General features: G+C 31.2%; 1 protein-coding gene across 2 annotated transcripts; it reads right to left on the reverse strand.

Annotated features, from left to right (window-relative positions):
• Window positions 1-387: 387 nt before the first annotated feature.
• Window positions 388-19,300, reverse strand: LOC103580534 (transmembrane channel-like protein). 2 transcript variants are annotated; one of them, XM_053738158.1, is made up of 13 exons: window positions 18,989-19,300; window positions 18,020-18,357; window positions 17,676-17,937; window positions 17,185-17,612; window positions 16,717-16,908; window positions 15,862-16,110; window positions 10,494-10,563; window positions 9,696-10,413; window positions 2,530-2,642; window positions 1,334-1,809; window positions 1,135-1,255; window positions 905-1,055; window positions 388-807 (listed from the first exon to the last, which is right to left on the reverse strand). In XM_053738158.1, the coding sequence occupies exons 1-13, from the start codon at window positions 19,079-19,081 to the stop codon at window positions 773-775; spliced, it is 3,246 nt and encodes a 1,081-aa protein (XP_053594133.1). In that variant the 5' UTR covers window positions 19,082-19,300; the 3' UTR covers window positions 388-772. The 2 variants fall into 2 exon arrangements, with proteins under 2 accessions (XP_053594133.1, XP_014295775.2); XM_014440289.2 differs by having other exon boundaries at window positions 388-1,055.
• Window positions 19,301-25,937: the final 6,637 nt, after the last annotated feature.

Genomic DNA, 25,937 nt, shown 5'->3' on the forward strand with positions numbered 1-25,937 from the left:
AAAAAAAAACGAGAGTGCTCTCTTCGAGACCAGAAATTCAAGAATTATTTAGTCATTGAAAAGAATTGAGATGGATTGGTTTCATCGATGAATTCATTTTTCATCTTTTTTAATTCTTTTCAGTGATTTTTTTTTAATCGGGGTTCATAAAAATAGTATAAGATTGTCTTCTGGTCCTTATATTATCTATCAAAAGATTCTTGTGATCAGTGCCTTGACCAGCAACTTGTAGTGGGAATTGCTTCATGGTTAGTTGTATACAAAATTTCAAATAGAAATGAAGCTGAAGCTAGCGGCCGTAAGTAGTGGCCAGCAATTTTCTGCGTGGCCGCTACTTTTTACGGCCGCTAGCTTCAGCTTTATATCAAATAAAGATGCATATGTTAATGGAGTTATATACAATATTTTGAAAATTCAAAAAAATTTTCAAGTCTGTTATTTAACCTAGGTTACATTTCATTTCTATATAGAAAATCATAAAATTTCATAACTTCGTTATTTCATTGGTTTCGATTAAAAAATTATGAAGTTGAAGATCGCTTGTCTCTTTAGGAGAAAATGAATCTTGTAGTAATGAATTCGGCTTATCTCCAGTAGCTTCCTCTGCATCAGATGTCATTGAACGAATCATATCAATAGTTCTCCGGCGTTTTCGGTGCAGCATATTTTCTACAGCTTAATTAAACCATAAAATTAAAAAAATGAAGTAAAATTGTCCCAACAAGAGAGTGCACCTCGGATGTCTTCGGTTTTTACTCCCATTCTGGGTATTTTATGTACTAAATATTTTCCCACTTTTCCTTGCGCCTGCGAAGATTAGAAATAATCGGTAATGGGGGTGATTTCGAAGTTCATTCTTTTTCTGGGACAAGTTTATGTATAAATTGAGTTGGGAAGTTGATACCTCTTGAAACTGGAGTATCTGTCTTAATTGATGACATCGTTGGTAATATTTTTTTCCATTTTGCAAATGATATGTCTTGTCCCTGTTCACGTTTTTCGGCTATTTTAAACATTTTTCTTCGTTCTTCTCTCCTTTCATAACGTAGTTGAATCTGTAGAATAAGATATAGTGGTAAATATAGTAAAAGAAAATTTTTATAGGTTTTTAGATTTTTAGAGGTAACTCATTACTTTGAGATCATTATTCGCTTCTCTAAGAGATCCAGCAAGGGAAGTCATATAATATATAATCAATGTCATTAGAACAATTAAAGGAATAACAATTCCAGGTGATGCAATATAATCAAGTGATCTAAAATAAATAAAAGGCAAGTTCGATTTTATGACTATTTTTATCGTTTCTTTTAAATACTTTTAAATTATTATTTACTTATGAACTTTTACTGGTAGCAAATTTTTTAAGCTTTGAGTGGCTATGTGATAAATTCTATAATATCCAGAGAAAGGTCCACAATGCCAAGAAGGTTCTACCCATACAATAGCGTAACCCACCGGAAGTACACATAAGAAGACCATCGTAAGTAACAACGCTAGATAAAAATTATTAGATCTTGAAGCACGAAAAACAACTTCATGTGGTACATTGCATGTCATTACTGTCCAAGATCTTAAGTACATAAGAATTACAAGTTTTACAAGATTTAAAGCTGTTAAACCGGGACTAAAGAACATTCCCATCCACACCATTCCTTGGTTGTTAACTAAATGTAAAATATTTTCAGCAATTTTAAAATCTCCATACTGTGGAAATTTTTTCTCAAGATCCCAACACCACCATGGATTCATGTATCGAACGAATAATGCTCGAAAAAAGTCAACAATAAGTGTCGCAATTATTGTCAATATCTGTAAGATAGATACATTTTACTATTACTTTGATAATATAATTTTTTATATGGATCATTTCATATCACATTAAATGCTGATTGAACTAGGTCATCTCTACTTTAGATTTAATTTTATGACAAAGAGGAACAATAATTATAAAATAGTGCTACCAAATGAACTTGAACAAAATTGTTTTTAAAACTTATACCAAATTTAAATTTTGTCAAAGTTTTAAGTCTTTAGTGTTAATTTATTTAATTGCTCAAATACGATCAAAGCCATAAGCATGGGCGTGGACTACTTTGAAAAAGGTTTTTTTTAAAAAGATTTTATATCATGAAATTTGTAAATTTTTCCTGTAAATCTGTTGAAAAAACAGAAATAATAAGTCTTAATTCAAATTTTTTCTCAAAAATCAATTTTGACTGATTGTTCCTTTTTTAAACTATGGTTTATCAATTCGTTAACATCAGAAAAATCCGGGAAAAATGCTTAGATATAATCATACATGTTCATGTATGTTTACATACGAGATTATGTATGAGCTGGTATGATCATGCAGGGCCATTTTTCAGGATCATATCTGAATATTTTTACCCGGAAATGCATAAATTTTAAGTTTTCAAAAAAATGTTTTGACAAAATTTCATTGATATCAAAAATGATGAAGCGTAATTTTTGGTCGATTTGAGATAACCCATATATATTTTAAAGAATTACTTGTTAACATTTTTATACCAAATCCATAACTGTAAGTTTTGACAACTCCTGACCAAACATTGTTTCCCAACATAGTTTACGAAGTTTCTTTTTTGTTGTTATATTTAATTCTAAAATAGCTTCATGACTCACTAAAAAATTTTATTATTCAATTTGAAATAGTGTTTTCATGATACCAGCATCGAAACTTGAAGTTTCAGTGTCTCTACAGCCCGTCAAAACAAGTTAATTTCAAGCCGATGCTGCAAACAACTGCTAGCAAGTTCGTAATTCACTAATCCCTTCATAGTGGACAGAAACATGCGTGTTTCTTCTCTTGGGAAGAAACACGATTGTTTCTGCCCTGTACTAGTTATATTTAATGTTCATTTGCAGCCTTATTACTCTCATTTGTTTACTTGTCACTTCAGTTTACTCATTTCATTTTTAAAGTGCCAGTTTTAATTAACCAAATAAAATTACTAAAAAATTAGTGAAAATTATATTTTTGTATTATTATTTACTAGTTAATAAGTGACTTTAAATCAGATATTTCTCATTCTCTAACAGTTCTCCGCATCATCGGCTTGAAATTACTTGTTTCTTACTGGCTGCTGACACTGAATCTTCAAGTCCCGATACGGGTAATCATGAAAAATATAGTATGTGACTCAGGATAAAACACGATTTCAGACTGCGGGTGATGTCAGCCCTCGCCTGCGGCTCGGGCAGCCAACCTCACCCTAGTCTGAAATCGTCTTGTTTCATCTCTTATCACACAATATACTATTTCATGTTATCAGCACCGAAACTTAAAGTTTTAGAGTCTTTATGGTCAGTTGAAACAAACTAATTTCAGTCTAATACGCTGAACAATTGTTAGCAAATGCGTAAATTGCAAATACATTCAGTCACCGGGCAGAATACGTTTACATTTACGCTAATAGTTGATTACACCATTGGTCTTAAATAAACTTGTTTCTGACTGGCTACAGTAAAATCTCCTTAAGAATGGTTTTCAGATAATTTTGTCCCAGCTTTTCTCTGAAATAAAAGCTCTAAACGCAAAATAAAGACACAGACCCGATGCTTTACTCTACGAACTAGCGAAGTGCACTTGAATTTTTTGATAACTTCCATTTGTTTACGAGAAAAGCTTGGACAAAGTTCCTATTTAATGTACAAGTGCAACAGAGATAGTACCGTTTATCCAGTTGAGTGCGAATACAGAAACAAATGAAAACGCGTCTTAATGTGACTCTCCGTAGTATAACACTCTCTCAAATTTAACAAGATTCTCTCCCTAATGTTAACAATCCTGTCTCCTACTACGTTTTTTCGCGCGACCCTGGCGGATCCGTTTCCACCGTGGATTTCAGTGTTAACTTAGTGTAATTCGAATTACACGGAAAATACACCGGAATTTCACGTGTATCACACGGTGGGTTTGTGAAAATTTCACTTTCAGTTTACACTTGTTTCACACTAATCGACTGACACTCGTTTTACACTCTATTGCCATTGAATTTCCACTGTATATCCTAGTAGTTCAAGCGCCACCGTACAAATTCGCTAAAAACTCGGTGTATCAACGAAGTTTCGACGGTGTTTTTCGGTAGAATGCGGTGTTTTGTCTGCCATGATGACACGAGGTTTCAACTGTGTTTTCTCGGAGTTTTTACGACGTTTTGTCTGCGTTTTCTAGCGTATTTTTGATATTTTAAAATTTTGGTATAATTAGTATGTACAATAATTATTTTCACGTTAAAGGAGAACGTGCACTGAAAAAAAAAAAACGGTATAATATGATGTAATTCAAGCATAAAATTGAAATTCCCACTAAAACAGCCGCCGTGTAAATTCAGAGTAGTTTTGGTGTACTCTTTCTTTCATCGAAGCTCCGGTGGGAATAGCGTGTAAAAACATGTAATACGATGTAGTAATAGTATAAGTTCCCTGAGTAAAAAAAAAATTGTATATAATTTTAAATAATTATATATGAATCATATCGAATTATACATAATTATATATAACAATACAGAATTATATATAATCATATATAATGCCACAAAAAAAATTCAGCCTGTTTTTTTGTCAACAAAAAAACAGGCTGAAAACTTGCAGGAAGGTGAGAAAAGATGCCTGTTTAAAGTGGAGCTATTAATATTAATATTTAGAGGTTCCTATTTCTAATTTTCCATTTCCCATTTAAATAACAGAGTAAAAAAATTCTATTTTTTTTTTTTTATTTTTTTAGCTCGGCATTCGCACCTCATATAAATAAGTCCATAAAATATTCTTGTAGAGAATTTAACGCTCTAAAAAGAAAGATCGCTTATCATTTTTTGATACACCCATCTATTCAAAAGTTATTGGAGCTGGAAGTTAAATCAATACTAAATTTTTAGATCTTTTTACTTTTCCAGCTAAACTACAGTGCTCCTCCCCTAAGATATCCTTCTGTAAGATATCACTTCCCCTCATTTTACTACCACCTCCACTCAATTCAGTTTTCCCACTACACTCAGTGGAATTTACTTGCGCTTGCGCTTGAGCCGCTGCTATAAGTCAGCTGTTTACTTATACATAGATATACTTATAGATAGTAAGATTTAAGATTGTTGTGATATTAGTACTATTAAGTTTATTTATGATAAATAAAAAAATATCTTATGTCAAGCGATAAAAATAATAACACAATAAAGCGTAAACAACCGACAGCGGTACCCGTTTCGGTTAAAGTTAATGCTTTAAAAGAATTAAGTAATGGGGTCCCAAAAAATGTTATTGCTAATAACCTTAATGTAACCCCGCAAACAGTTCAAAAGTGGAAAAAAAATAAAAAAAAGTTTGATAATTTAGTGCAGGAATATGGTTGAAAGTTTAATTTTACGCACTATTTAATACCATATTTTATGTAATATCTTTTAAAGATATAACTTAAGTAGTGAGTTTCAGGTTAATTTTAATTTTCTAATTTATAAAGACGAAATTTAAATTTAATATTTTTGGACTGTAAAACATGTGTAATATTGTGATAAATGATAACTATGTCAAAAAAATAAATAATTCGTTCAAATATTTCGCGCTTTTTTTAAATACTTCGTAGGCCACTGCGCATGCTTATATTTTTAATAGCTCCACTTTTTAAAAGTGGAAGGGGTACCTCTCTAAGATATTTTTCCTGGAACCAGAGCCCCGAGTCTGATATCTTAGGGGGGGAGCACTGTATCAGACTTATTAAAAAATGTCATAGTACCTTTCTTGTAGAAAATTTTATTCCCTAAAAATTATTTGAAATGAAGTTCATTCAAATTCCGCATTGTTTTTGAGTTATTTTTATTTTAATGTTAAGTTCTCAGACTATATTGGAAGACTATTATTTTTACGAGCTTGGCATGAAATGAAAATAACTAGCAAACGATGCGGAAATTAAATAAACTATATGAATAATAATTTGTAGGAAATAAAATTGTCTTTAAAAAAATTCCTATGACATTTTTTAATAAGTCTGATAGTTTAGCTGAAAAAAAATAAAGATCTAAAAATTTAGTATTGATTTAACTTCCAGCTCCAATAACTTTTGAATAGATGGGTGTATCAAAAAATGATAAGCGATCTTTCTTTTTAGAGCGTTAAATTCAGGAAAAGAATATCCTTTGAACTTATGAATGCTGAGCTAAAAAAATAAAAAAATAAAAAATTTTTTTACCATATTATTTAAATGCGAAATGAAAAATTAGAAATAGGCACTAAATATTAATATTAAGATCTCCGCTTTGAACAGGCTTCTTTTCTCACCTTCCTGCGAATTTTCAGCCTATTTTTTTGTTGAAAAAAAAGTCATCTCAAAATGGCACACCCTAATGTTTATATATGATTTTATATAATTGCGTATAATAATTATATATAATGTCACTAAAAGAATCACATGGTTATATATAATCTTACATAATTGTATATGGTTATATATAATTAACAAGCAATCTACAGATTCTATAATAGGTACCTGTGTTTTACTACAACTTGAATTTTTAAATAACTCGTCATTCAACTATGTTCTGTTTTCAATTGTTTGATTAAAAAATACAATTTATTTTCATTTTTAATGAAAAACTTTCTTCAAAAAAATATCTCTCATACTAAGAAATAAAAACACTTTAAGCAATTAAAAATTTTTCAATTTAAGCATAAAAATATGTCGATTTGAAAAAAAAAAAAATGTGACTTAAAATAGAAGTATCAAGATAATTATTTACTTGGAGCAAGATAATCAGATAATTGTAAAATGTATTTGTGATCAATACTAAAAGTTGGAATTATTTTATAATATAAAAATTAGGGTGTGCCGAAAAACAACTTTTTTTTTTTGGGCATCACCAGAAATTGATGGAATATGACAAAATAAAAATTCTGTCAGAAGCTTGGCTCTTAAATTCAAGTTTTGGAGGCAGCCCATCGTATTTTTCGATTTTGGATTTAAATAACATAGGAAAAATTTTATTTACAGTTTAAAATTTTATCACTCACCAGGGAATAGTGTATTGGAAAAATCAATGAATACTTGTGTTAAACATTGAACGTTCCACAAAAAGGTTTCTTATAATTTTTTGATAAATTTAATTTTTTGAAAGTTTTTCGAGGTCAAAGTTGGATTCATAGTAAATTTTAGTATTATTGCACACCTCAACCGCAAAAAGTGCAGAGGGTGCTTTATGATCGCTCTAAATTTTTTTGGCTCATTCACTCACATTAAATTATCTCGAAATTTTTTACTTTTTCGGCAAAACTATCAGACTTATCTTAAAATGTGATAGAGTCTTTTATGTAAATCATTTCACTTCCTACAACTTATTTTTCACAAAGTAATACAGTTCACTTGAACCAAGAAAGTTAATCTTGATACAATAATTTATTTTTAACGATTCGGAAAATTAAAATTTTCTTGCACCTAATAAATAATTATCTTAAATCAAAATTTTTTTTTCCTCAATTCAACATATTTTTATGCTTAAATAAAAAAAAATTTTACTTGTTTCAAGAGTTTTTTTTTCTAAATATAACAATTATTTTGTTTAAGAAAGATATTAGTTTTTTTTTACAATATAACATTTTTTGGTTTGAAGACAATCAATTTTCTTGAAATATGTACTATTTTTTAAACGCAAAAATTTTTGTATGCTCCAACCAAGAAAATAAAATGCTTGCATTAAGAGAAAAATAACTTGGGAGTAAAAATATATATGTATGTATTAGGGTGTTTCAAAAAAAAACCAAATTTTTTTCTTTTATGGTATCCAAAAATTGAAAGTATAACTAAAAATGAAAATTTTGGTACCAGTCCAAGCTCTTAATAATGATATTAAGGTTTGCCTCAATCCATGTTTCTATTTTCCATTTACAAATCACGGAAAAAAATTTTTTTTTTTGGGAAAGGAAATTGAACGCTCTACGAAAAAGCCTCTTATCATTTTTTGATAAATCTTACTGTTCAAAAGTTATTTAAGCTTCAAGTCGTTTATAGTAAATTTCGAGATTTTTTTACTTTTCCGGCGAAAGTATCAATCTTATCAAAAAATGTCATAAGAACTTTTTTGTAGATAATTTTATTTCTTATAAATTATTACGAATAAAGTTTTTCGAAATTCCACATTGTTAACAAGTTACTTTCATTTCAATGTCAAGCTCTTAAAAAAATAAATTTCTGATTGATTTTAAGAGCTTGATATTGAAATGAAAATAACTTGTTAACAATGCGGAATTTGTGAAAACTTTATACTTAATAATTTGTAAGAAATAAAATTATCTACAAAAAGTTCTCATGACATTTTTTGATAAGGCTGATACTTTCGCCGGAAAAGTAAAAAAATCTCGAAATTTACGATAAATTTGACTTGAAGCTTAAATAACTTTTGAACAGTAAGATTTATCAAAAAAATGATAAGAGGCTTTTTTTGTAGAGCGCTCAATTTCCTACAAAAACATTTATAGCGCATAAAAATCTGTTGATTGGTTTGTGAGCTAGAAAATTGAAAAAAAAAAAAAAAAAAAAAAAAAAAAAAAATTTCCCGTGATATTTAAATGGAAAATAAAAAAAATGGACTGAGGCAAACTTTAATATCATTATTGAGAGCTCGGATTGGTACAAAAATTTTCATTTTTAGTTTTACCTTCAATTTTTGGATGTCATAAAAAAAAAAATTTGTTTTTTTTTTTTTAAATACCCCAGTATGTATGTAGGAGAGGGAAGTCACCGGTGCTATAAGCAGTAGTGGAAGTAGTTCGATGCTTGCCACGAGATCGCGCCCACCAGTTGTAGTGTCCCTGGTAAGAAACTTATTTCAGAAGTGTTAAATTCTAAACTTGAGACTATTCTGGTCCGGGTACTCCTCCGTAATTTGACAGAGTGATAAGTACCTTTTTTGATGGTAATATAGTACATCCTATACTTCATAATGACAAAAATATTCATTATCAATGTTCCCATGAATAATTATTCTTAGAAATTAAACTTGGGCTTTAATGTAACTTAGACTTACAAAAAAAAATTATTGTAATAAGAAGTATAGAGTCTCTACTATATGAATAATAATTTACAATTTATTCAATACATTATATAGGATGTAATTTAAGCGTACAATTTAAATTTCCACTGATTCAGCCGTGGTGTAAAATAAGTGTAGTTTTAGTGTACTCCTTCTTCTATTGAAACTCCGGTAGGAATAGCAGGTAAAAATCGTGTAACCCGGAGGAGTACGGTGTAATTTAAGTGTATGTTCTGTGGCATTTTTTCACATTTACACGGTGGGATTTCAAGAAATTCAGTGGAATTACAATTTTCTTTACCTATACAATTAAATCCGAACCTAAAAATGTATTTTTTTTTTTCGTACATTACGCATTTTTACCGCGCAGATCTGCGCACATAAGACACGAGTATTGGTATGGTGGGACGACAGGATTTGTTAACATTACGGAATGGTCCTGGACAAGAGTGTTAACATTACGGAGATTTTACTGTACTGACACTGAAATTTTAAGTTCCAATGCAGGTAATCATGAAAAATATAGTGTGAAACTCTGAATGAAACACAATTTCAGACTGAGAGTGATGTCAGCCAACTTCACCCTGGTCTGAAATCGTTTTGTTTCATTCCCCGTCACATAATATACTATTACAACATAGAAAATAGTAATTTTATTACCCTTTGTTTTTTCAATCTTTCTTTCTTCAAAGTCATTTTCATAATCACAAATTCTAGCAAAACATTTAATAATTTTTATGTCAACATTATGGCTATTAATTAAATTTTGTTCATCATCTAAAAGTGTCTTTTTTTTTGATTCTAACGTTGTTTTATTTTCTCCATCAATCCACGTAGAATAATTATAATTTTTAGTATTAGCTGGTATATCTGTAGAATTCGTGACTTGGGTTAAATTTGATTCATCTTCATAGTTGGAATTATCTGTATCATAATACTCATAATTATTTTGAGGTATATCTTTTTCAATGTAACCTTCCCATTTGACGTCATCGAAAAAAGATGATGATACAGTTTTTGACATCTCAGAAACATTAAATAAATTTGTTGAACTGTAATTTAAAAAATCACTGGTTGCCATCGATTCATCAAGTGTATCATTGGGTTTTGACATAATTATATTTGTCAACGCAGATGGACTTTTAGTTGATGTATTAGACAATAAAATTAAGCTTAGTGCTGCTAGCGATGATTTTAAAGACGAAAAATTTTTTAAAGGTTGAGCTGTAGTCCAAGTTAGTGGTAATGATGATGACATATTGAAAGGAGGTTGTATATCACTACAAGGTATTGAAATATTTTGACAGCGTGTAGCACTAACATTTATTGCTGGTAGACTTGGTACAATTTTTGGCTTTAGACTTTTTAATTCTCCTTCCTATGCAATTAATAAAATTAATAATTTGATTTTCGTTTATTAAATAGACAAACCGATTGTAATATTATAATTGTTCTTACCATTTGATTTATTTTATCGAAAAGAGCGATTATTAAAGAGTATAGATTAAGAAGATTCAATACCATAATTCTAGTAATTCAAAAAAAATATATGTATTTAAATTTAATAATGTTTTTACAAATTAATTATTTTATGAATAATGATCCCATGTAAGGTAAAGTACCCAGTAGTTGAACAGGTTTCAAAGTAAAACGTTTTTGACCTTACTTTTAATATATAAAGTTGTAATTATTAGTTCAAATTAGTGATTTTCATGAAAATCTAAATAATTTTGAATCGATTGAAGCACCAAATAACGCAGATAATTGAATATTTATATTTTGATAACGTTTTTAATATAGACTATGAAAGGAGTAGTTGTTGAACAATCAACTCTGACAAGCCGCAGTAGTTGAACACTCCGGGAGTAGAAGTTGAACTAATAAAATATATGGCAACCAGGCACACCAAAATTATTCAACGTTTTATTGAAATATCAAAAGAATTATAACATATTATTAAATAATATTAAAAATAATACTGTGAATACTCAATATGATCATTTAAAAATGAGAAATATTTGTATTAAATTATTTAATTACATCTTTTATTACTAATAAATTTATTTATTTAATATTTAACAAACTTGATTGTAAATTTTACCAATTGTAACGGATTTTTTTTTATTAAAAAATAAATGTTGCACGGAAAGAAAATTATGGGAAGTGTTCCTATGCATTATGGAATTAGTTCCCATAATGGTATAGGAACTGTAGCCATACTATTATAGGGATGGTTCCTATACATTGCGGGAACCATCCCTATATTAGTCTGGGTACAATTCCCATACCATTATGGGAACCATTTCCATAATGGTATGGAAATTGTTCCTATACCAATATGGAAACCATTCCCATAATGTTATAGGAATGATTCTCATAATGATATAGGAAATATTCCAATTCCATTATGGGAACCATTCCTATAATATTATGGGAATCGTTCCCATACTATTATGGGAACCATTCCTATAATGTTATATGAATTGTTACTATAATTTATGGGAATGGATCTATAATTTATAGGAATAGTTCCTATATATTATGGAAATGATTCCCATAATATTATAGGAAGTCTTCCTATAAGTTATAGGAACCATTCCTATAATTATAGTGACCATTCCTATAATGGTATGGGTAGCATTCCCATAATTATAGGAACTATTTCTATAATTATGGGAAACATTCCTATAATAATGGGAACTGCTTTCATAACTTATGGTCGTAATTCCTATACTGGAATAGGAAAGAATTTCACATAATTATGGGAACCATCCCAATAATTTTCTTTCCATGTATTCATAATTTTCATCTTACCTATATGCTGTGAACTTTTTTTGGTTAGAAAATAATAAAAATTTATTTTGATGAGATAGATACGTTTTCACACGAAATCACTTAAAATTATTACACTAATTGTTGATGAATCACTCATACTTTATTTTCGTATATCTTTTTAAAAAAATAAATAATTAAATTTAATTATTTGTTATTTCACTAGAATACATTTCACGCTGTTCACCTACTGCTGCTATGAAAATTACATGGACCCAATTCTTGAACATGTAATACCATCTTGTTCAAGTTTTGGGTACCGCTTTAAACATTGGGAGGTATAGTTAGACGCTAAAATTTAATATAAAAACTTTAGTTTATGTCTTTGCAAAAAATATATAGTATTTAGAAAAGACTATTTCATTGGGTGGTACAATTTTGTTTACTTAAAATGATGATATGTTTTTTTTTTACTGATTGTTCAGCTTACAGTATAGCATTTTTTTTCATGCAAAAAATAGCATCTATCAGCTATTCTCGACATGTCAACTTTAAAGTTAAAAAATATATAATTTTTTTTATTTATAATTGAAACAACTTACAGAAATCAATTACTGTACCATTGAATAATTATAACATACGCATATTACTTATAATATATATACGGATTTTGTACAATAACAATTCTAAAAGTCTGTTCAACTACTGGTCCTATTTTTAGAAGTGTTCAAGTACTGGGTACTTTACCTTAACAATTTTCATCACAAGTTACTGATCAAGACACTAATCACAAAAATCTTTTGATAGATATTACAAGGATTTGCCTAAGATAACGTACACAAAACAATCTTGTAGGGGAGAGTGGGGTCAATTGAACCAGGAGGCAATTGAATCAGTAAGCTTAAAAAATCGAAAAAAATATAAAAATAAGACGTTCTCTTGGAATAATATTTTAATACACTAATCCTTAGTCTGACCAAAATTTCGAACCAATACGATAATTTAATTTTTAAAAATCTAAGTTTTCGTGTTTTTAGGCATCTGAGCTTTTTTTTCAGCTCTCGACAAATTGTTTAATAATTTTTTTTATTTTCAAATTTAATCTTAGAATTTTTTTGTAATACCTTCATATATATATATATTAGTCATAAATTTCTAACTTTATTTCTAGTAAAATAGTTCTTGAATATTTTTTTTAAACTAATTATTTGAATAAAATCATATGGGGACAATTGAACCAGTACTCTCGGGGACGGTTGAACCACACGAATCACACTGTGAGCACCAGACATACGCGCGCATCTTGATAGAATGTGAAAACAAGCTAAACTAATCAAGAAAAAAAATAATTATATTGACAGAAGTTTTAAAAGTGATTGTTATAACATATCATGTTATATGAAATCATAAATATTATTAGAAGTATTGTAATTTTAGTTTTAAGCTGTAATGAGTAGTAAATTATTCATTAAAGTCATTCATTTGTGGTTCTAATACTCTTGGTTCAATTGTCCCCGCAAAGGGGACGATTGAACCATTTGATGCAGTTGTACAATTTCGTATTTATTAAAATTTGTCATCATTTGTTAAGTTATGTGCTTATGAGAAATGATAGTCTACACGGAGAGAAAATTATGGTAACTGTTCCTAGTACGTTTATAAAATATCATCCCATACCGTTATGGTAATGATTACTTAGGTTTATGGGATATAGACCCATATTTTCCGGGAAAAGTTCCCATAAGTATGGAAACAATTCCTATCATTATGGTAACAGTTCCCATATCACATGTGAAAGAATCATGGTAATGATTACCATACTCATAGGAATAGTTCCCATAAGCAAATAGTAACCAATCCTATAATCACGTAATGGTTCCTAAGTGTATATGGGAATAAGCTTTATATATTATGGTAACTATTCCTATAATATTATGGTAAACATAACTATAATATTATGGTAATCATTCCCATAATATTTAGAAATTATAATAATTTTTAACTTCCCGCTAAGAAAATCGATGATTTTCGAAAATTTCGGGAAGTTATTGTTTTCACTCTGATTTTCGAAAATCGAGTTTTCATCAGATGTTGACGTTTAGAGGACCTAGGAAGCTATTCCGACTATTTTCAGAATGATGTCCGAGCGCGTGCGCGTGTGTGTGTATGTAAACTCTTTGTAACTTTTTAACTAATAGATCGATTTGGATGGTTGAGGCGACAATCGAAAGAGCTTATTGGCCATCAACTTTCCTGAAAATTTTAGATCATTTGATCCAGTTGACTCGAAAATATATGCGAATTACAAAAACAATAAAATTTATTTTTTTAAGTTTTTTAGTGATATCTCCGAAGTGACTTGAACGATCGGATTCAAAATCTAATCAGCTCTAGAATTTGATAAAACGCCTCGATTGCCACCTTAGTCATCTCAATCAGTTAATTTGTTTGAGAGATATCGCGGGAGAAAGAAATGGTAAAAACCAGTTATTTGCAAATATCTTTGAAATAACTTAACCAAACAATTCCAAAATCTAATCACTTCTAGAATTCGATAAAACGCGCCGATTGCCACCTCAAACGTCAAAATCGATTAATTAGTTCGAAAGATATCGGCATTGAAAAGTTAAAAAAATAACATTTTATGTTATTTTTTCCGGATAAATCATAATATAATCTACTAAAATGTGTCTGAAATCATACCAACTCATCCTTTTTATGGTTTCGGTCGATCATACAATGTCATCGAACTTAGTTTTTTGTTTAAATCATATTATCAACAATAAAATCGATAAAACGTAGTTTTTAATATTTTTCTCGGATATTTCATATTTTATTGTTTCTTACATGAGTCAAAACTCATTTATTTAAATCTTGATTTTGATCCCTGACATTGATTTCTGCCTCAATACACTTATTTTATTGAACATAATCAGGAATTTAATTTTTAAAAACTACTTCATTAATGATTTTCGATTCTTAAATTTTCAAACTTCAGCATAACAGGTAACTTGTTAAAGCTTGAAAAGGTCGTAAAAAAACAATTGCATGTAATAGCATTTTCGAGCACGAAGAACTCGAAAATATATCTACACTAATGTTTTCGAGCTGTTTGAGGACGAAAACAGCGGGAAGTTTTGGGGCTGGCCTGCAGGGCCAACCGACACCCAGTTTTTTTTTTTTGTAAGAAGCATTTTTTTTTGTATATTACAAAATGTTACACAATTTTAAGTATACAAAAAAAACGCTTATTACAAAAAAAAATTTATTATAATTTCTAAATATTATGGTAATGGTTACTATAACATCATGGTAACCATTACCATAATATTATGGTAACCATTATCATAGTTACATGGAAACGATTACCATAATTCCATAGGAACTATTCCGATACCATATGGGAATGATACCCATAATTATAGGAATGATTACCATAATATATATATGGGTGCCGTTCCTATAATCAACATTTCAAAAAAACCGGTTACCATGCATTATGGGAACCATTCCCATAATATATTGTGACTGTTACCATACTTTTCTCTCTGTGTATATAATAAATTATAATTTCATAAAAAAAAAATTTATCATTTTGCTTTTATTCATATAAAAAAAAATGTTAAAGTATTTTTGGTTCAATTGACTCCACTCTTCCCTTTTTATGAAAGTATCTTGCGGAAGACTCCTATTCGGTCTCTGTATACCTATCAATCTGTGACAAAATACGAATGCAAGATTCTAAGACAAGATTGATGTAAAACTTGCACATGATATTGTACTAAATAGCATTGAAGATGTCTGGTTCAAGATTTGTCACTCAAGTTACTTACGCGTATATAGAACAAGTCTTGCACTAGAAATTACTTGCAGATACTAACGCATATCTTGCGGCAGATCTGCTCAAAGATTTAAAACTTTGTACCAGTATCTGTAACAAGATTTCTAGGTATATAAAGACGTGAAAAACTAAAGTACTGATGACCAGGCTTGGGCAAGATTACTGTGATTGTTGAATGGGATATTAAATAATAGTAATAATTCAAAGTATTACCTGGCTAATTGGAGTCGTAACTGTTTACGAGGATGGTAATTTTCTAAAAGTCCCAGAATTTCAAAAAATATTGGGAAGATATATGAGATTAGTGACATAACTACTGTAATTTCGTTTTGCCTCCACCAACTACTATTTGATGTTTCTTGTGTACTTCTAGCAACAACTTCAACTACTGCATAAGCTGATAGTATAAGAAGTAAAATCACGAACACATTAACAAATATCCTTATTGTAGTAATTTTCCAACTAAAAATTTTTTAAATTATTGTTAAAAATTACATTTAATTCAAAATATAAAATTATCATACATGGAGTATTGGATGGATTTTCTTATGGTTTTCTATAAGAATCCAGTATACATTTCCATATAGATTCATAAGTGATTTCCCATGGGAATCCACACTATGCAAAAACCCAAATGGGAACCTACTTTAGAATTCTACGTGGATTTTTACGTGGTTTACCATAGAATTCCTTAATGATAATTTCCGATATAATGTTCTTTCTATACAGGAATATATGGTATTCAAAATAATCCATGTGTATTTCTATACAAAAATTCAGATATCTCGGGTCTTCAATACATTTTTGCTTAGAAATGCAGGTACTTAAATTCTCACATGGATTTCCCACATGGAAATCCAGCTAATCATAGTTTCCCATATGGATATCCTACATAAGAATTCAGATGTCCATACTTTTCTACATGGATTCCTATATTAATCCATATTATCTTATGTTAATTTCCATGGATTCGTATGAAAATCCATACTTTCCTATATGAAATTCCATGAATTTCCATACAATCCTCCAAGAATTTTTTGATAGAAAAAGTATACTGTAGATACAAACTGTCCGAGTTTTTTTTCCTTTTCAGCTTCTTCTAATAACGATTCTTTAAATCCCAATATAATACTTGCGACTCTATTATTCGCAGTTTCAGGATTTCCTATCATAAAGTCCCAACCAGTAAAAAGCTTCCATGAAAAAGCACATTCATCCTCTTTCTCTGATAATTTACTCATTCGTGAATTTATTGCCATTCTGTAAAAGAAGAGACTTTTTTAAAGAAGGAATAAGGGTTAGCACTTTTGGATTTCTTATAGTTAAACATTTCAAGAATATTGTCCTAAAATTTTACGTCAATCAGAGGAACCCTTGCATTACCCTTCTCTAAGTTAAAAAAAAATTTTTTTTAATAAAGTTGCTCAATCCCATACGTCTAAAAAAATTCGTAAAAAAGGGTTTTTTCACTCTTTAACCCTTACCCTCCTTAATAAAAAAAATACATATTATTGTATTTTATTGATTATTACTTACTTTCGTAAAATAGTGACAAAACTATAAGTATAAACAATTAAATTAGCTAGAAAATAAGCAAGAGGAAGTCTGTACCCTCCGTTCGGTATATCCCAATCGGTATACCACCCATAAAAAAATGGTGAATGTTTTAAAACTCCCTCAAATTCCCATAGAGTCAGATAATGTGTGGATTTTTTTATTTCTTCTGGTAACAGAATCTTGCGATCTCCAGCATGATTTTTATCGGCTGTGAGAATTTCCGGTATAGCAACAAATATAGTAAGGGTTAAAAATATCACAAGATTTATCCAGAATAACCAGCGTAAGAATATAAAGTATGAAGCTACAGCAGAACCAAAATGTGATTCTATTTCTTTTATTCTTGATTCCCATGGCACTAACCACGTTTGAAGATTTATCAATTCACGTTTTAAATACTGCCATCTCTATAAAAATAATAGATTATGCATAGAAACTAAAAATTTAACATATTACAAAAGTCAGCATACTTTACTAATAAAAATCGCAATCCCCGCTAGAACATCTTTGGTGTTTCTATTTTGGGCAAGTCGTTCTTGAAGTGCACCCTCATGCCGTCGAATATATGATTTAGCTTGTTTCACAAGTTTAACTTTTTTTCTAAGAGGCCAAGGTTGATGTTTAACAGCACTAAGAACTTCCTTATGCAATTTAAGTTTTTCAAAAATTTGTTCTTGTGTTCCACCATCCTCTAAATCGTCATCCATTGCCACGTCAATAGAAATTGCTGTTCTAAAATATTTAAGTGATTTATTATGATCACATATTGTTACATTTAAATAAATAATTGCTATTATCAAAGTAGTATACGAACTCTCCGGAAGAAGATGTAAGTGCTGATGAACATCTTCTTTGATTTTCCGAATCATCAGTACCATCTTCAGTATTAAATGATGAAGATCGTTTTTTTTTCTTTCTACTCGAATGTTTTGATGTTTTTCTTTGTAACATAGCAAACACAGACGCCGAATAATCATTATCTTCATGATGTTCTATAGAATCAACTTGACCCGAGTTCACTAAAATTGTTGGAGAAAACGACATCTTGTTTGAAGTTTCGTCTTGGTTGTTACCTTTGTTGATAGATCTTTTTACTGTCTTTTCGTCAAGAACAAAAGTTACTGAAGGTTTTTCAAATACTTCCTGAAAATTCTAAACACAATTCATTTAAAATGTTTGAGCATAATCCTATGTTCATATTTTATAAAGTTACTTGATGACTCAAATATGAAAAACTTTGAAAGTCTATCTTTTTAAAGTTATTTTAAAAGTATAGAATACTAGCCACACCTGTATCCAATCGCAATTAAAATAAGTAATTAATTAATAACATGTTTTCCTTTTTTACCCTGATTAAATGAAACGATTTGCTATGTTAGAAGCCCATAAGAAGGGCGATTCAAAAGTATTCAAAAACATTGAAAAGTATTAAAAAGTTTTTTTTTCTAATCATTTTAAATCGTGTCTTTTAATAAGGGTACGGTGCGTGATGTCCACTTCTATTAGCAAAATGTAATAATTAACATATTGATTTTAAAAATGTATTGTGATTATAATGTAATTCAGATGCGTCAATATTACACAGAAAAAAAAAATAGGCGCTGCAGCAGGACAACATCCTGTTGCAGCAACAGGATTTTTCCTGTGGAATAAATATGATAAGGAACAAGTTTCTTAAATGATTTATTTAAACGATAGATTTCTCAAACTCGCGTATAAAGTTGGCAAGAATAATGACTGTATAATTGTTCAAACGATTATAAGAAAAAAACATTTTATATACCTGCATTCGTGATCCTGATGTCGACACAAGATTTTTTGAGTCATGAATAGAATTAATTTGGAGGGTTTCTGTTCCAAACTGGTCTTTTGTCATTTTAAACAAATATTTTTTACATTTGAAATCAATTGTCAGTACACCTCGGGTAAACCGTTTATATTATTCGAGTTTTTGTTAACTTGGAAGTTAGACACGTAACTACTACAACCTATGGTTGTAGGCAATATTCGACACACCCTGGACAAGCTCGTGCTAAGCACAATGTGATAATTTTACAGAGCGTGTTCTGCAGTGATCTTTTGACTAAATATAATGACGCCGGCGTACTATTGAATCGCTGCCGCACCTGAAAAGCATCTATCAAGATATTAGTAAAAAGTTTCTATATTATATACGATGTATAATTTTTCAATATTAATGACATTATTTAAGGGAATAGATTACTAACCACACCTATACCTACCCATAGTTAATGACTCGTTCATTTTTTGTAGCAATGCGTGTTACGTGATGCTATTACTACAAAATCTAAATGACCGTTAAGATCATCTCATTGATTTTTAATAATAATTATTATTATTTATTAGCATAAATAATTGTGGAGGTTTTGAGCACGATCTCCCTCAAATGAATTGTAAATCATCTGTAAGCATGGAAATAAGTCAAATGAATCCAATTCGTTGATGAAAAGATTTTTACGCTACTCGAGATGAGTTACAGTATCTCATAGTAGCTCACAACATAAAATTGGGCTTGTGAGCGCATACGGCGTTTACTTGGCATAAGGCCTAAGGTATATGGAGAAAACGAGTCTCAAAAATATTTTAATATCTAATATATTTAAGTAAGAAATACTAATAATGTACATCAATGAGTACATTACTTTTGCTATTTATAACTAAATGTATCGTAAAAATCACACAACGGTGATTAATACTATACGTTTATTTAACAAATTGCTACATTATTACTTTTATTTCTAATTTATTTGTATTCTTTATTAATCGAACAGCAAATTTTATAAAGAAAATATTAAATTATTACTAAACGTTTAATACCGTATTTGATAATACGATTCAATGATTTTTACTCTCTAAAATTGTAAAAATTAACTAAATGTATGCATTAAATACCCTACAGTATACAAAAATTACAATCTGTTTAGTAATTGCTGTAAACGAGATGAATACCCATACAAAGTTGGGAAATAGGCCCTAGATCAGGCCATTACAGGGTCAAGAATGTCGATTAATGGCTCAGCAATGGCAATTTTTATTGGCCGATAAACAGTTTATAGCCGGGATGATAACCTCGGCCCATTAATGGCGCTTGACTATCGGCCGATTAATGGTAGCCAGCAATCAGCCAAGCAAGCAAATAAATTAAATTTAAAAAACAATTTTATTTTTATTATTCTAGTAGAATTCATGATCAGTAACATTTAAACTATTCAAGTGAGGTAAATGACGTGAAAAAAACTCGGTGAAAATTCTGCTGGGCTCTAGACTTGAACTCCCGTCCTTCTGATTGCTAGATACTGGACGAACCTACTAATGTTGAGCTGATACTTTGATATGATCTACTTATTCAATCTACTATGCTCCTTGAGCTCGAAAACATTGTTGCGAATACATTTTCGAGCTCTTCGAGCTCGAAAATACTATTGTATGCCATTGTTTTCGGAAAAAACCGTTTTTTTTAGCATTTTTTTCTCCCACGATATCTTATGAACGAATCAAAGGATTATGATGGTTGAGGCGGCAATCGACGCGTTTTATTGAGTTCTAAAGCTGATTAAATTTTGGAATTTATCGAATGAGTTGCTTCGAAGATAATCGAAGGAAACCGTTTTTCACCATTTCTTTCTCGATCGATTTCTCTCGAACGAATAAACCGATTGAGATGGTTGAGGTCGCATTCGACGTGGCTTATAACGTTCTAGAGCTGATTACACGGTAAAAAAACGAATCGTCAAAGTGTAAAAAAAGCGTATGTTCAAATTCTGAGTGTTGAATTTTCAACACTTTTGTGTGTCAATTTAACATACAATATTTATCTTGTTTCAACTGTCACAATCGATTGATTTTTTGACACCCAAAAATGTTATTTTATACGAAAGTAACACGATTTAATGTTACTGTGAAATCAACACACAAAATATGTTAAAAATAATCTTGACCGAAACAAGAGAATTCTTGGATAATTTCAAGTAAAAAGTTAGAACTATTGCCTCGGTTGTTTTTCGGGGGGGGGGGGGGGGGGGGGAATATATAACCACAGGACAGTAACAAAATCGGGGAGAGTCGGTCGAGCCGACAAGCTTAACGGACGTCCATCTGCCCTGAGCCTTATCCAGAAGACCGGAAACCAAAGGAAGATCAAGGGAAGCTAGATAGACGCCAAGGGGATCATCCGGTGAATAAGTGCAAAGTTTAACATCGTATTGCTGTGCGTAAATTAATTCTCGGCAGGTAAGCCAGAATTATTAAATTAATTAACATCGAGAATAAAGTTATCAGAAGTGTTAACAACTTAGCGTCTTCAATAGAGTAAATTCTCCGCGGGAGAAGCCAGAATTTATTGTAAAGAAATAAAATAAAAATTAACCACGTGTTTGGTCAATTAATTCTCGGCAGCGAGGCCAGAATTTATTAATCATTAATTATAAATTAAGGAGAAAAATTTCTCGGTAGGAGGCCAGAAATTATAATAGCTATTAAGTCATTGTTATATGATAAATTAATCAGTATTATTTAATAAGATAAAATTTACAAAACTGAAAAAATGCTGTGAAAATCGTGATAAAATATTGAGATTTTAATTAATTAAATTTGAGTAGAATAAGTTGATGTCCGAAAATTGTTAAAAGAAATTAAAATTGAATGCGAAAAAAGAAATACACGAAACGGAGAGGGATAGCAATAGACGCGTGAAGTAGAGAGAGATAGCGTCGGTCGCTGGCGTCGGTAAATTTCATCACTTCATTACTAAAAATTAATACTGGGAAAATTTGGTAAAGTCGAGTAATGTCGGGAAAATAATTATTATAATTAAAAGGAAAAATTAATAGTCACTAGAATTAACTTTTAAAATCGGAATTTGTAATTTGGAAAATTTAAATTGTGTGTGTGTGAGAGTTAAGTCCAGTGGACAGTAAATTGATTAATTAAAAGTGTGTGTGTATGTGTGGTAAGTTGCCAATTATGTTTTAATTGAGTCGTAAAAGATCCAGGGAACAGGCTGGTGGCCATTATGAATAGAGTCCAGGGGACTCAGTTAAAATAATTGATCCAGGGGATCAGGCAGGTTGCCAAAATTATATAATTCCAGGGGACTCAATTTCATTAAGATCCAGGGGATCAGGCCGGTGGCCAATTTATTATTGTAAGTCCAGGGGACTAAATAGTTTTCTTTTAAACAAATTATTGTAATAAAAGTCCAGGGGACTAGTTAGGTTGTAAGAGTATAAAGTCCGGTGGACAGTTTTGATTTTAATAAATTATAGTGAAGTAAAAACCCGGTGGGCATAATTTTTAGGTGATAAATAAAATTGATAATTATATTAGTTAAATATTGTGTATAATTAAGTTTAATTCCTCATCCTTCCTCACTATTGTAAAATTCGACGACCCTGATTTCAAAATTATATCTCCGGTTTTGGAAGTCCGAGTCTTATCTTCCAGTGGCACCCTTATTAAGATCAATTAATAAAGGGGCCAAATTAAGCAAGGTTGAAAAAATACTCTGTTACAATCGTTATTTTTAATATTTCACTGCTGAAGAATCAGTTATCTACAGTTGTTTCATTGATTTTAACTTTACATTAAATAATGTAAAAAGTACTTTTGAGAAGTGTCCAAGTAACACAAAAGCGTATGTCAAATTCAACACTCTTCAAGTGTTGCAAATAACATATGAGTGTGTTAAGACTGAAGGTTACGTTTTCCAGAATTTCGACATTCATGACGTGTTACTTTCAACATACACGAGTGTAACTTTTTCAAAACAAACAACGTAGGTTGAAAAAACATATAAATAAGTGTTAATCGATCGTTTTACACACGAAAGTGTCAATTTCGACGAATCCTTTTTTAATGTGTAGATTTTGAAGTCGATCATTTAATTTATATCTGAGAAACCAATAAAAAACTAAAAAAAAAAAATTTTTTTTTCCGTAGTTTGCAAATATTTTCGAGTCCACTCGATCAAATGATCTGAAATTTTAAGGAAAGTTGATGGCCAATAAGCTCCTTCGATTGCCACCTTAACCATCCAAATCGGTTAATTAGTTAAGAAGTTATAGACCATTCACACACACACACAGACACACACACACACACACACACACACACACACACACACACACACACACACACACACACGCGCGCGCGCGCACATCATTCCGAAAATAGTCAGAATAGCTTCCTAGGTCCTCAAAACGTCAACATCTGATGAAAACTCGATTTTCGAAAATGAGGGTGAAAACAATCACTTCCCGAAATTTTTGAAAATCATCGATTTTCTTAGCGGAAAGTTAAAAATGTTAGTAATGCTTTGTTGATATTACTACTTTTAAATAGGTCTGGACACTTTGATATAGTACAAGAAACTAGAAATATTAGTTGGGATTTTTTCATACTCATCCCTTTCTAGATACCACATTCATGTACTTTTCTTTCAGTGAATACATATATTTACTACTGTATATAATTTTATACGTGGGCTTATGGGCTCTTGGCTTTATTAGCAATTGCGTAAAAAAATGCCAGATGGTAGAGTAGTAATGATAGTGGTTTTTTTTTTCTGAGAAGTTAAAAAATCTTCAAAAGACACCAATGAAAAGGGAAATTTGAAGATTTGGTGGAGTTGGTAAAGTGGGATTTTTACCCATCAAAAATAATCCTCTCTCTTCGCCTCTCTGATTAGGAGAGGGGGCCAGACCGGAAACCGCTTTCGCATTACTTCAGTCTGACCCTTCTGCGCTCTTTGGCGTTCCATCCCGTTTTACGCTTGCTCTTTAAGCTTCTTTTGATGAATGATGGTCTCAGCCATTCGCATGATGGCTTCCCAATCGGTTTTGTTCGCATACGTGAGTGAGAGAATGCTCTCAGGAGACGGCGTTGCTCCTAGTACTTCTCATGCGATTTTCCGTTCTTCTACCCATTGCTTGCAATAAAGGAACACATGTTCTATATCGTCTATCTGCATCACACAGTATTTGCAGTATGGGTTATTGCGCAGGCCCATTTGGTGCAGGTAGGCGTTGAATTGGCCATGCCCGGTTAAAAACTGCGTCCTGTAGTAATTTGTTTCGCCATGCTTGCATTCCAGCCATCGATCTAGATATGTTATTATATGGTGCGTTTATCTGCTCGTCGCTGAGTTACGTCAACTTTCTGCCCACACTTCTTTTGTTGCTCTTCTTTCTCTTTGTCTGCTTTCGTTGTTAAACTCCCCCGCTACACGGAGTTGTTGGAGTTTTTTACGCTCATTGGCTATTAATTCTATTGGATTAGCTTTGGCTATTACGAGGACTACTACTTCAGATACAGTGCGGTACGCACAAGCTACTCGTAGCGCGGCCCTGCGCTGTACTGAGCTCAGCTTCTTCCGATACTTTTCGTGTCTCAGTTGGTTTTCCCATACTTCGGAGCCGTATAGAAGAATGGAATGCACAACGCTCAAGAGTATACACCTCTTTGAGTACCTGGGCCCGTATTAAGTATTATTCTTGAGAGGTTGGCTACGGTCTTGATTGCCTTTTCCGCTGTTTTTTGGATGTGCTCTCCAAAGGAGAGCTTGGCATCTAGTTGAAGACCTAGGTATTTCACCAAGGGCTTGGCTTCGATGTCGACCATAGATGGCTTGGGGAACCAGCGCTGCCGAGTTAGTACCACCATCTCAGTCTTGCTTGCTGCCAATTCCAAGCCATGCTGGCTCATCCAGTCACTAATTCTCCTGGTTAGTCGGCCGATTTTCCTTTTAGCGTAATCCTTGCCTTCAGCTATGATCAGTCCTACGGCGTCGTCAACGTATCCAATCAGGTACCTTCTTCCATCTTAGCGCCGAGGTCATCATAACGGATGTTCCATAGATCTGGTCCCAGCACAGCGCCCTAGGGCAGCCTGCAGTGACCTCGATGACTTTTGTGCCTTCCATCGTGCTGTACGTAATATATCTGCGTCTGAAATAATCGTTAATCATATTCCAGATGTACTTGTCGACGTCGAAGTCTCTTTCTAGCGCAACTTGTATGTCTTCCCAGCTCATGGAGTTAAATGCGTTTTTAACATTGAAGGTTAAGAAGATACATACGCGACGAGATTCATAGTGGCTATATTATCTTCCACATTGGCAGTTGTTGAAGAAAGAGGCCGGATCTTTTAGCGTGAGTCGAAATTTGATTTTAACGGAATTCAAAGCATTCTACCCCGTTACAATTTATCGTAAAATAAGGAGTTTTGACTAATTTTCGTAAAAATAATGTATTTTGCTGTAAATTTACTGTAGTTTTATGGTAAACCGGTATATACAACCGGAATTTGCCATAAATTGGATTCGCTAGGGGGTGTAATTTTATTTTTGAAAACTACTGACCTCGATCAGAATCGAACTCACATCATTTGAGTTACGAAACTTGTCTGCTATCCACTAGGCTGACACAGTTTTGAGATATTGGAACAAAAAATTTTAATTATAAATATTACGAAAACGGTTATAGATCTCTTTATTCTTCATGGTTTGGAGAGTCAGGTGAAGGTATTTTGAAACTAAGGGACTGGGTTTTTACCAATTCTTGCTTCACTTTAGAAATACAGTTTGAACAAGAATTTGAGGTTCTCTAACTAAAAAATAATTTTTTTTTTCGTTCAACAAAGTTGTACTTGATTTTCTTGGCTCACACTAGTTTTTTTTTTTCAGTTTAAAGATTTCTTTTTTATGTTAATCAATG

This window comes from Microplitis demolitor, chromosome 4, assembly GCF_026212275.2.
Source record: "Microplitis demolitor isolate Queensland-Clemson2020A chromosome 4, iyMicDemo2.1a, whole genome shotgun sequence".
NCBI classification, from domain to species: Eukaryota; Metazoa; Arthropoda; class Insecta; order Hymenoptera; family Braconidae; genus Microplitis; species Microplitis demolitor.

Bases quoted from the DNA above. Each gene is read 5' to 3' on its own strand.
- LOC103580534 (XM_014440289.2), bottom strand. From the start codon at position 19,081: ATGACAAAAGACCAGTTTGGAACAGAAACCCTCCAAATTAATTCTATT. The intron at 16,111-16,716 runs GTTTGTATCTAC...AAAAATTTTTAG, and splicing joins AAGGAAAAAAAACTCGGACA to TTGGAAAATTACTACAATAA. The intron at 10,414-10,493 runs GTAAGAACAATT...TTAATTGCATAG, and splicing joins TCGATAAAATAAATCAAATG to GAAGGAGAATTAAAAAGTCT.